Source organism: Saccostrea cucullata, unplaced genomic scaffold (assembly GCF_032062105.1).
Source record: "Saccostrea cucullata isolate Sc308-1 unplaced genomic scaffold, CSIRO_AGI_Scuc_v1 ctg8283, whole genome shotgun sequence".
NCBI classification, from domain to species: Eukaryota; Metazoa; Mollusca; class Bivalvia; order Ostreida; family Ostreidae; genus Saccostrea; species Saccostrea cuccullata.
In genome coordinates, this window is record NW_026926654.1 from 2,375 (window position 1) to 14,836 (window position 12,462).

Genomic DNA, 12,462 nt, shown 5'->3' on the forward strand with positions numbered 1-12,462 from the left:
TCATAAGCCTTTGATTCTTGTTTTTCATTTTGAGAACGAATGTGAGTGGATTGTGGTCAGTGAAAACAACAACTGGATGTACAGATGAATTCACATACACATCAAAATGTTGCAATGCTAATAACATGGACAAGCACTCTTTTTCTACAGTTGAATAATTTTTTTGACATTTGGAAAACTTTTTGGAAAAATAAGCAACAGGATGACAAACATACTTTTCATCTTCTTGTAACAAAACTGCCCCACAACCCACATCACTAGCATCAATTTGCAACAAAAATTCTTTATGAAAATCTGGTGATGAAAGAACTGGAGAGACCATGAGAATTGTTTTGATTTGTTGGAAGGCCTGTTGGCATGATTCATCCCAAATAAATTTGCTATTCTTTTTCAAGAGACAGGTCAATGGGTTAGCAATGGTCGAAAAGTTAGGGCAAAATTTTCGATAGTACCCCGCCATTCCCAAGAATCTCATCAGTTCTTTCTTACACCGAGGTGCTGGAAAATTTACAATTGCCTCAACCTTTGCAAACACTGGTCTAACATGGCCGTTACCAACAATATGGCCTAAATATTCAACAACAGCATGGCAAAATTCTGTTTTTGTTAGGCTTACAGTCAAATTTGCCTCTGAAAGTTTAACAAATAATGCCCTGATGTGTGACAAATGCTTCTGAAAAGTGTTACTATACACTATCACATCATCAATGTATGCCTCACTTGCATCTACATCACTAAGTAAATGATTGATCATCCTTTGAAAGGTTGCAGGGGCATTTTTTAACCCAAAAGGCATCACCTTATATTGGTAGAAACCTTTTGGGGTAACGAAGGCTGAAATCTCTTTCGCTCTCTCGGTCAATGGGACCTGCCAATACCCTTTCAAAAGATCGAATTTACTTACGTATTTGGCATGACCAATTTTATCGATGCAGTCTTCAATTCTGGGAATTGGGTAAGAGTCAGTTTTGGTAATTGTGTTGACCTTGCGGAAGTCAGTACAGAATCTGAACGACCCATCTGGCTTGGGAACAAGGAGACAAGGGGAGCTCCAAGGGCTGTTACTGTACTCAATGATGTCATGTTCCAACATATATGCCAGTTCTGCATGACAGTATTCTTGTTTTACAGGGTTCATTCTGTAAGGATGTTGTTTAATGGGAGATGCATCCCCAACATCTATATCATGATATACAAGATTGGTCTTTTTAGGAACATCCGGGAATAAATGTGAAAATTCTTGTATAAGAGACACAAGCTCTTCTTTCTCATTCTCTTGCAAGTGGTTAAGTTTAGATTCTAAGTCTGACAAAACATCCGAGTTTTTCAACTTAGGAGTAGACTGATCATACTCGTGTGCAAGTTGGTCTTGTTCTTGGGTAGACTTAACTTCAGTGCTTGAAGCAGCAACTGATTCTACCTTAGGGTGATCTATGTCAGTTTGGTCATGATACTGTTTGATCATGTTGATGTGGCAGAGCTGTTTGCTCTTGCGTCGACCTGGTGTCTTAATAATGTAATTCAAGTCATTGACCTTGCGTTCAACTTCAAATGGGCCAAAGTATTTAGCACGTAAAGGCTGACCTGGAATTGGTAGCAAGACAAGGACTTTGTCTCCTGACTTAAATGTTCTAGTTTTTGTACGTTTGTCATACCAGGTTTTCATTTTGTCTTGACTTACCTTTAGATTCTCTCTGGCTAGCGTCCAAGTCTGACTGAGCCTCTCTTTGAACTTTGCTACATAATCTAATAGATTTGTCTCAATCTCTTCAACCAACCATTTCTCTTTCAGCAATTTCAATGGTCCTCTCACAGTGTGACCATATACAAGTTCAAAGGGACTAAAACCTAGTGATTCTTGTTTTGCATCCCTAACAGCAAATAAAAGAAAGGGGATTCCCTGGTCCCACTCTTCTCATTAGACAAACAATAGGTTCGAATCATAGTTTTCAAGGTTTGATGAAACCTCTCAAGAGCCCCCTGGGACTCCGGATGGTATGCACTGGATGTATGGTGCTTAACCCCTAACTCCTGCATTACCTGTTTAAAGACCTTGGATGTGAAATTGGAACCTTGATCAGACTGTACTGACTGGGGCAAACCAAATTTGGTGAAAAACTTGTTCAAAGCATTGACAATGGTTCTAGACTTTATGTTTCGCAGGGGAATTGCTTCAGGGAAGCGTGTCGATGCACACATTATTGTCAACAAGTACTGATTACCAGCTTTGGTTTTAGGTAAGGGACCCACACAGTCTATAATGACCTTGGTAAATGGTTCATCAAAAGCAGGGATAGGCTTTAAAGCAGCAGGAGGGATTTTTTGATTAGGTTTTCCCACTACTTGGCAGACATGACATGACCTACAATAGTCAACTATATCCCTTCTCATCTTAGGCCAGAAGAAGTGAGTCAATGCTTTATGATAGGTCTTTGTGACCCCCAAATGACCCGACATTGGTGTGTCATGGGCCAGACCTATAACTGTTCTCCGATATGCCCTAGGTACTACAATATGATGGTGGATTTGCCACTCATCCTCTACTGAAGCATCAGGGGGACGCCATTTTCTCATGAGTACACCCTGATTCTTATAATAACAAACAGGGACCTTCTCTGCCTCCTCTGGAGACAAAGCCTGTTCAATGAGACCTTGTAATTCAACATCTGACTCTTGTTCAGATATCAATTTATCTCTAGTAAGAGGTGTGTTGTCTAACATTTCCTGTAAACCAAATACATCACCTTTAGACTGCTGATCCTCTGAGGAAATGTGACTTTCTGAATCTAACACAGCTGACAAAAATGTCTCATCAAGATCTATAGACAAGTCCTTCCCTGTATCTAACTTCTGACTTACCGTCTGTTCAGCATGTCCTAGTTTCTTAGCCATAGCCCTTGTAATAGCACATGAAGGAAATAACTCTTTATTCTCCTCCTCTATCTCTCCTATAAGACTAGGCTTTTCACAAATTATTGGGTCAGGTACCATCCTACCCCCAGCTAAATCATTACCTAACAAAAGAGAAACTCCCTTAACAGGTAAAGTAGGTCTAACACCTACGACCACAGACCCAGAGACTAAATCTGACTTCAAGTCTATAACATGAAGAGGAACTTTCATAAGTCCTAATTCTACACCTTGAATCAGCACTTCAGAACCAGTATGTGTCTTCTCAGACAGTGGCAACACGCCCTCTAGTAACAAAGACTGAGAAGCACCTGTATCCCTTAAAATTCTTATAGGGTGTGAGTCGGTACCCACCGACACTAAACCATGAAATACAAAAGGCTTAAATTCCTCTCTAAGAACATCAGACTCTGGCTTGACAGACTTAACAGCAGTGTTCTCAAACTGACTACAGGAAACCTTACCTTGGACAGATGTAAGAGCAGTGGGACTTGGCTTACTATCATTACTTACAGGTTTTTTCCTCTGTAATGCCCAACATTCAGACTTAATGTGACCCTTCTTTTTGCAATAATTACAAATGTGCACCTGCTTTAAGGTTTCGTTATTCTTGTCCCTACCTTTGATCTCAGAGTACGCCATCTTAGGTTGAGTTACCTGTGAAGTGTCTGGTCCCCCTCGAGAACTGTCATAGCTGGTCATCTTCTGTTGACTAGTACTGAGTTTTACAAAAGATACCTTATGTGTTAGTGCATAATCATCAGCCGCAGTCGCAGCTTGCTCAAGAGTCTCAACCTTCTGTTCATCTAAATATGTTCTAATTTCAGGATGAATACAATTTTTGAATTCCTCAATCAAAATGACCTGTTTCAACCTTTCAAAGTTTGATCCAACATTTTTAGAAGTGCACCATCTCTCAAACATATTCTGTTTCTCTCTTGCAAATTCAACATGAGTCTGTTCATTGAATTTCTTGTAATTTCTAAATTTCTGTCTGTAGGCTTCTGGTACAAGTTCATATGCTTTTAAGACATTTTTCTTAATAACATCATAATCTGTACTTTGTTGAAGTGACAATGCACTGTAGACTTCCCTCGCTTTCCCAACAAATGCACTCTGTAACAATAGTGGCCAGAATTCTTTTGGCCATTTCAAATTTTCTGCTATTTTCTCAAAATGAATAAAATATTTGTCAACATCTTTCTCTTGAAACTTAGGGACAAGTCTTATGTTCTTTGTCACATCAAAGTCAGATTTTGATTTAGCCTTAGCTTCAGCTTCCAACTCATGTTTCAACTTCTGCGTTTCAAATTCTAATTTCTTAATTTGTAACTCGTGTTCTCGATCTTGCGCACTTTTCTCTTTTTCATATTCTCTCTTTTCTCTTTCAAATGCCTGCCTTTCTCTCTCTTGTTCAATTTCTAATTTCTTGAATTCTAATTCATATTCAAAATTTCTCTTTTCAATTTCACTAGATTTCAAATCTTCAACCAATGACAATGCACTATCATCTAAAATACCTCTCTGAACTAAATACTGAACCACAACATTTTTGATTTCTATTTTCCGAGCACTGCGCTTTACATTCAAGTGAAACTTTGACACAAATTCAAACAGTTCATCTTTCTTAAGTGTTTGAAGTAACCGCGCATCTGGTGCATTTAAAAAATCCTCTAAGTTAAAAACCATCTTGACTGGTGTGTATAATAATGAATGAAATTCCCAAATGAAATAATTTAGTGATCAAAAATCTCCGAGATATCGTTTTCGAAAGTTACCCACAAAAAGCCAAAAGTTCGATTATCCCGGACGAGCCCCCAATTTGTAACGTGTGCCGAATACACAAATCTATTTTTGGCTCCCGATGACACACTTACAACAACACACCAGGCAAAACGAATTAAAACTTTAACAAATTTTAATGATAAAAACAAATAATCATACTAAATTAACACATACAGTTACAGTTACACACACAAAAAAAGGTAAACAATAATAGCGGACAGAATTTACTCAGCTGTTAATCAAAAGGGAAGTCCTCCAGCTCCACGGACACCGATCGCTATCTACACGACAATACTTCCACGGTTAGCCCAAAGCCCAAGCCGAATTATGAAGTATGAAAAGTCCATTATTCCCGTGCCAAATGTCTAAAGTCTCTTGAATCCTGTGTCGCAGACGATCGCGTGCTGGTGTTCCTCGGCTGTATTCGCGACATCCGAGAACTTCCGAAAGGGAACATGACGTCACACAATAAAAATAATAGCTATAGTGACGCAATATCTATAAATAATTTTAGAGTATCGTAACATATCAAACTAGTATGTAGTTTACTTGCATAAAATTTTCCCGAATACCTTATTTTATGTGTATACGTATATTTTTATAAATCAATACATACGAGTAAGTGCAACACTTTTTTTACGAATGTTGGAAACGTTGACTTAATAACGAAATCATACAAATTTAAAAATCAACCTACATATTTTTCAACGGTTTGGTTCATAGAATAAAGTGCTGTTTTAATTTACATTAAATCTTATCTTGTTCGATTTAAATTCCAATTCGTAAAAATACAATTTTATTGTTTTCGCCTTACACAACAATAAAATAAAATACATACACAATTGGACAGGAAAAAAAACTAAAGAACCGATAATCAGCTGTATGAGTATGAATTAACTTGATTTTTTTTTTTTTTTGAATTTTATTCGTTCCTTCTGTTGATTTCTCCACACACATTTATCAAATACTTAAATAAAAATTTATTTGTAGAATTTGATAAATTCTGGATCATAGGTCCCATCTCGCACAGCATTGGGGGACACCTACATCATTAACCGAGTGGTTCAAGTGGTTGGCTTATTTAGTGTCAAAAGAAAGGCCTTCTTAATTTGTCTCGCATTCCAAGTTTCGTTTAATAAATCGAACGACTCCGACATATTAAAACGAGGAAAATATTTTTATTTGCAAAATATATTAGGATGAAATTTAAAAGAAATTATCTTATCATTTATTGTCATACCATTTAAAATTAACGCGGTATCAGAGCAGTGAACGTCAAAAAATCGCAATGTGCGTTAAAGTGCTTGATTGTGGGGCAAAGGTATATGCGTTAAAATGTGTGATTGTGGGGCAACGGTATTTGCGTTAAAATGCGTGACTGTGGGGAAGGGGGTTAATCTTCGCGATTAATTATCATAATCCTTTAGTTGTATAGAATACTTTCAAAACCGTGGCGTATGTATGTTGATTTTAATCAGTGTAAACAGTGATAATTGCATTTTATGAAGATCGATACTTCATAACTAAATTTAAGGAAGAAATCGGTAATACTTGATTTTTTCAATGATTCATAAGTTATACAGTTGTTTTATACTATTTTTAAGTGCAGTTATACCCTACTAAAATATATTTGTACAAAAAAGACAGAAAAATATGTATGAGGGTCAATCACGAACTTTGTCATTAAGAGCCATAAACAAATTTGGTTCCAAAATGAATTTTTACATTAGATTAAAATATGAATAAAATATATTTTGATACACTAAAGAAACCAAAATTTTCATGGGGATCAAATTTCGGTGATTTGTTATGTAAAACGGTTTCGTGGGCATTAAATGTCGCTGTTTCGACAGTTACGCTATTCAAAACATAGTCATATGACAATTTCGTGTGGTATTTAATTTTGTTTATAATTGTTAGTAACGAAATAAACGAAACAATCCCCAACGAAATTTTCTGCTTTTACAGTATATCAAAATTATATCAACGATCGATGAAATATTTGTAGATAACGAACAGTATAGAAGGCGATAGCAGGATATTCCTTGATAAAGACAGAAAGTAAGCAAATAATATGTTGTAATAAAATATGTGGAGATAATGGACAGTATTCGAGGTCAAAAGTCATCTCCTTTGTTATTTAGTTTAGTTGGTCCTATATTGAAAAAATTTCAGGACAAATCTTATTTTGCTCTGATATATTTTTTGATATTTTCGTCATTCCCACATTGCCTTTGCTTTAAATGAAATATAATGAAAATGTTTTAAGGATACACTTTTCTATATAAATATATGTCTTAACAAATAAATAAAGCTACTAAAATGATATAGGTTATAGGTTCAACCCTAAACATAACACTGATATTCAAAACAATGGCAGTCTTAATCTTGCTACACCTATCATGATTAACTATTGTAGAGAGAACCCGGTCCAATGTTGCTTTTGTGGCGGAGCTCTCAAGGAGTATTACAAATCCAACAAACAATTTCCACATCGTGTTTGATAACGTCAAGCTTAACGTTGGAAATTCGTACCACCCCATTCACGGAATATTTGTCGCCCCATATCCAGGAATCTACCACTTTGCAGTCGAAATTACAGCACCCCCTACTTCTGATCCTTCTCACATGATGCATGTTCGCATTATGAAGAAAACGCAGTCAGTGGCTATCACATTCTTGGACGCCAACACGCATCATTATCTGCGCAGAACCGGATCTGTTGTTCTACAGCTCAACACTGGGGATGATGTCTGGTGCCAAACTGAAGAAATGCATGGCCAAAACACAATTACTGGTGGAAATACATACTCAATGTTCTCAGGCTTCATAATACACCCGATTCATTAAACTTTTAAAATCATCAGAATGAAAATGTAATTTTTAAATGACCTCATTGTATAAAATATATGGAAATAACGAAGAGTATTTAAGCTCTAAAGTCCATTAGACAATATAATATTTGAGCAGAGCAAACACAGAGACCAAAATATCAGAGTTAGAATCAGTTGTCAGGGATGAGTGAGCATCCCCCCGCTCAGTCCTCCAGTGTCTAAACAATGGCCTAGGAATTAGAGTTTGTATATTTATTTGTCTGTTGTTTAACAAACCTCTCGAGAATATTTCATTTATACGGAAATGCCACCATGTAGAGAGCTGTTAATTTGGCCTATACTCGGCATTCAGGGACATTGAACAGGGAGAACTCTTTTTTATGCTTACAATACCAACTGTAAAACAACACTTCGGTTTATACTGTCTCATCCAAAGGACCGGTCTAATAAACGTCAAACATAGGGATTCGAAAGGTTGACTCCTTACACTGCGACACTGGAGCAGACGTTCTAGCCACTGCACGTTCCTATGAAATATTATGAAATATGACAGTCCGAATTTGACTCTATGATGAGAAGGATGTGGAGATAACAAACAGTATTGAATCTCAAAGTCCATAAAACAAAAGATATTAGAGCAGAGCAGACTTCCGAAACATCAAAGGTGAGATCAGGTGCCATGGAGGAGTGAGCATCCTCTGCTGACCGGTCACACCCACCGTGTGCTTATTGTCATGATCAGGAAATAACGGAAAAATCCATCGTCAAATCAGTGTATTAATAATGAACTAATAATAAGTATGAAAAATGTCAGTTAGCATTTGACTCAATGATAAATTGTATTTGCTGACAAGGTCATTGTATCGACCATAGAACTTACGAAATGATGACTTCAAACGAGACTGCCAATAATCTTGTTTCATCAACTTGCTTCAATAATTTACCTCGTTTTAGAAATTGTTCATACGTAGAGCATGCTTTTTACGTATCGAATCAACTGAGGTATACATTGTATATACTCCGTATGCAGGTGATGAAGGTATATTGCTGCATAAGTAAGGGAAGTTGACGATAGAAAAGTTAAAGTCATCAAGTTTATCATATAGCTTGGTCGGTAGAATACCATTAACGTCTTTTTCAAGTAAAATATCCAAGTATGAAACAGATGTGTCAGACTCTGTGGTATCTTTTATCTCAAGGTCACAAGGATAAATCATATCGACGTAGGAATGGAAATAACCATTGTTAATTGACAATACGTCGTCGATATATATCTAAATGTCGAGTTGAAGGCCACAGTAAGTGGTCTCTCTTTCACGCATAAAATTTTGCACAAATTCTGCTTGATGCGAATATAAAAATAGGTCTGCTAATAACGGTACCCATTGGAATTCAATACGCGGTACTGATAAGGCTTCCCGGAACTAAAAATTTATTTAAAACGTAACACTCCACTACAGATTTGATTTTCAAGTTTTATTCTAAGTTATGTACTTAAGTACACCCAATTCATATAGAGAGTTCTCTAGGCGATATATAAACTTATTTGTTACGATATCACATATACAATATCACCCGATCTGGATTTCTTTCTTTATTAGTGTTCTTAAAAATTTCCAATTCAACATGTAATTAAGTATGTTAAATATCTAGTGTTTAGTAGTAGTGCTAGTTGTTTTTGTTTCTCTTTTTCCTTTGTTCTTATGCCTTTTAACTTTTTTCTTGTTCTGAGGAAAGGACAGGGCGTCCCGAAAATTTGACAATTTTTATTGTTCGTGTCGTTGGTCATTTTTTGTGCTGTATATAAATTTCCATCTGTGACCTTTAAGAAACTGTTCATAAGTAGAACTTGCTCTTGTATATGGAGTCAATTGGGAGATATCCACCCAGTATGCAGGTGATGAAGGTATTTTGCTGAATAAGCCAGGGAATATGACGATTGAAACGTTTGTTCTGCTCATATTTTGTATTGTTTTATTGAATTTCATATTGATATATGTTCGTTATTTCAAAATCCACACACACGTTTATCATGAAACTCTATAATCGCGTAGAAACAAGAATGGATATAACCATTGTTAATTGACAATATGTCATTTTATCTAAATGTCGAGTTGAAGGCTAATGTTAGTGTTTTCCTTTTTTCATATACAAGATTTTTGCCAAATTCTGCACCTTATAAATATAAAAATACGACTGCTAATAACGGGGCTCGGACTCATAGAGTTTTGGAAAACTTGGTCTCTAAAAAACATATTTTTAATATCAACTTCAGAGAAATTGTTTGTACAATCAGGACAGGTTTTAACAAAATAAATTTGCAAATGACAAATGACGAGGTATATTAATCTTTATTGAAATAGCAGCTGTCAATGACATCAAAAAGCATGGAATATAAATTAATCTTGGGAAATGTATAAAGTCAAAAAAATTGAGCTGTTGACTTTGGTAAAATCTTGTGATTTTAAATTTTCCAAAATGTCCTTGGAACTTTTTATGAAACATATGGAGATAACGAACATGATTCAAGATAAAAGTTTATAAAACAATACAAAACAGTTGCAGACCTCACAGACCTCCAAAACATCAGAGATGCCATGGAGGAGTGAGCATCCACGTCTGATTTACACCACTTCTCAAAAATATTGTTTCTCTTTCACTACTGGTAATATTTTTAGTGAGGAGTAAACCTTCAAAGTGAGAAGAGGCTTGGTAGGAACAATTACTGTGACTCGCTATGTCTATTGTTTGTAAGGTTTTTTATGCATGTACTGATTTGTTTAATTACAATCTGCAAACTATTACGTGCTTGTCTATTACCACTGCCTAGCAATTAACTACCAAAGAACTGTAGAAGCATGAAGAAAGAGCTTCTTCGGAACTGTAGTAACAACCAACCTCTTCAGAAACTGTTAGAGTAGAAATATTACCTTTCCTGTAAGAACTGTAAGTGCTGATTAGATCAAGATATTAACAATAGATTTTACATAGAATATATTAATGTATTTCAAGGAACATGATAGTTTGCAATTGGGAGTTCCATCAGCCTAACCAAATAATTAGAATATAATTTTCACAGTAAACTTAGAAAATTTCTAGTAGTTTCTATGCCCGAAAAACAAAAATCCACGTTAACAGCCTTTTATTCTAGAGTTCTTATGTAAGTGCGTGTACACCTAGCTGACCCTAACATTGATAATTTACTTATCGAAAACCTCCGTGGAACATTTAGACAAGTCCTTCAAATGCAAGATAAATAATAAAGTCTCCTGTTAAGTAGATGCAGGCATTTTGGCCATCAATTAATTAATTATCTGGTGCACAACTTTTAACAGGAAATCCAAAAAAAGTTCCTCTATTGACAGTTTTATTAATGGCTTATTTGTATTTTGTATATAATTTTAGCATATTAATGATATTAGTTCTAACACATATAGGAGTATATTTTAATATTTCATATATGTATTCATAGCTATTAAATTATGTTTCCTAACGCTTTATTGTACAGCACTTTTGAGTCAATTTTATTAATACTTCCTACGGAGTGTACATATCTCAGTTGATTCAATACGCTAGAGCATGCTCTACGTATGAACAATTTCTTAAACGAGGTAAATTATTGACAAGCAAGTTGATGAAACAAGAATAACAGCAGTCTCGTTTAAAGTCATTATTTCGTAGGTTCTATGGTCGATACAATGACCTTGTCAGCAAATACAATTTATCATTGAGTCAAATGCTGACTGATGTTTATCATACCAATTGTCAGTCCATTATTTATACACTGAATTGACGACGGATTTTTCCGTTATTTCCTGATCATGACAATAAGCACACGGCGGGTGTGACCGGTCAGCAGGGATGCTCACTCTTCCATGGCACCTGATCCCACCTCTGATGCTTCGGAGGTCAGCGTTTGCTCTGCTCTTTTTTTGTATTGATTTATGGACTTTGAGATTGAATACTGTAAAGTTCGTTACCCCAATATCCATCTTATGATTATTATTATTATCAACATTTATCGCACAATGAGCAGTTATGCCGAGTCAAGCTCCACATTAACAGCCCTGTTACGGTAACTGGTGGTGTCCGAATACGCGTAACACATTATGGGATGCAAGAAAAAAAATTAACCTGCAACTTGATAAATTAAATTGATCTTACAGTGCAATTAACAGCGGATATTAAATGTTTTGTAGTCGAATATGGAATTTTAACAATTACATGTACCTTCTTAAGAAATGTTTGTGTAGTAACAAACACCTTCTTCAAAACTATTAAAACAGAAACAATAACTAATTTTAATTGCCTGGATTGTTTCTTACCACAGGTAGAAAAATTAAAGGATGCATCCTTTCATTCAAGAGTTTTGAAGTAAGTACATGTAGTAAATCATACCATTGAATGTTTAATTATCAAAATCTCTCTGGAGAGGACAAGTTCTTCGAATGCGACAGACACAAATATAGGTGGCATGCTACAGTAAATACTAGAATTTGGGCAATCATTTATCGCACAATGATGCCGAGTTCAGCTCTAGATTAACAGCCTTTTGACGGCAACTGTGGCGTCCGAAAATGCATAACAAATAATTGGATGTAAGAAAAAAAAAGTTTATTCATTGAATTGATCTTACAGTTCAATTAATTAATTTGATTTTACAGTACATTAACCGACTTCAAATCAGTTTCTTGTAGTGTGTATAACAATGTTATTATTGAGGAGCATTTCAAGTGAACGGCTTTATTAATTTCTTCTTTATGAAAAAAGATAAAATAGAATATGAATGTATTAGTGCTTCATAAGTTCAGCATAATGGGGAAATTTGATACTGCGCTGATTTACTGATTGGAATGATAAGTGATGAATGAAATGAATTTTGAAACTGTAGTCTTCCTCCTTATTCTGATATCACTGACAAGGTCATGTTACC

The 12,462-nt window shown here is 35.5% G+C and overlaps 2 protein-coding genes across 2 annotated transcripts; one reads left to right on the top strand and one right to left on the bottom strand.

The window, feature by feature from the left end:
- Positions 1-215: 215 nt before the first annotated feature.
- On the bottom strand, positions 216-4,599 carry LOC134272333 (uncharacterized; the record flags this gene model as incomplete). Its single annotated transcript, XM_062754577.1, has 2 exons — positions 1,967-4,599; positions 216-1,871 (listed from the first exon to the last, which is right to left on the bottom strand). Coding segments are annotated over exons 1-2 (4,289 nt in total), but the record flags the coding sequence as incomplete, so codon positions are not given.
- Positions 4,600-6,065: 1,466 nt separating this feature from the next.
- Positions 6,066-7,545, top strand: LOC134272335 (complement C1q-like protein 4). Its single transcript, XM_062754578.1, has 2 exons — positions 6,066-6,087; positions 7,115-7,545. The coding sequence occupies exons 1-2, from the start codon at positions 6,066-6,068 to the stop codon at positions 7,543-7,545; spliced, it is 453 nt and encodes a 150-aa protein (XP_062610562.1).
- The last annotated feature ends 4,917 nt before the right edge of the window (positions 7,546-12,462 follow it).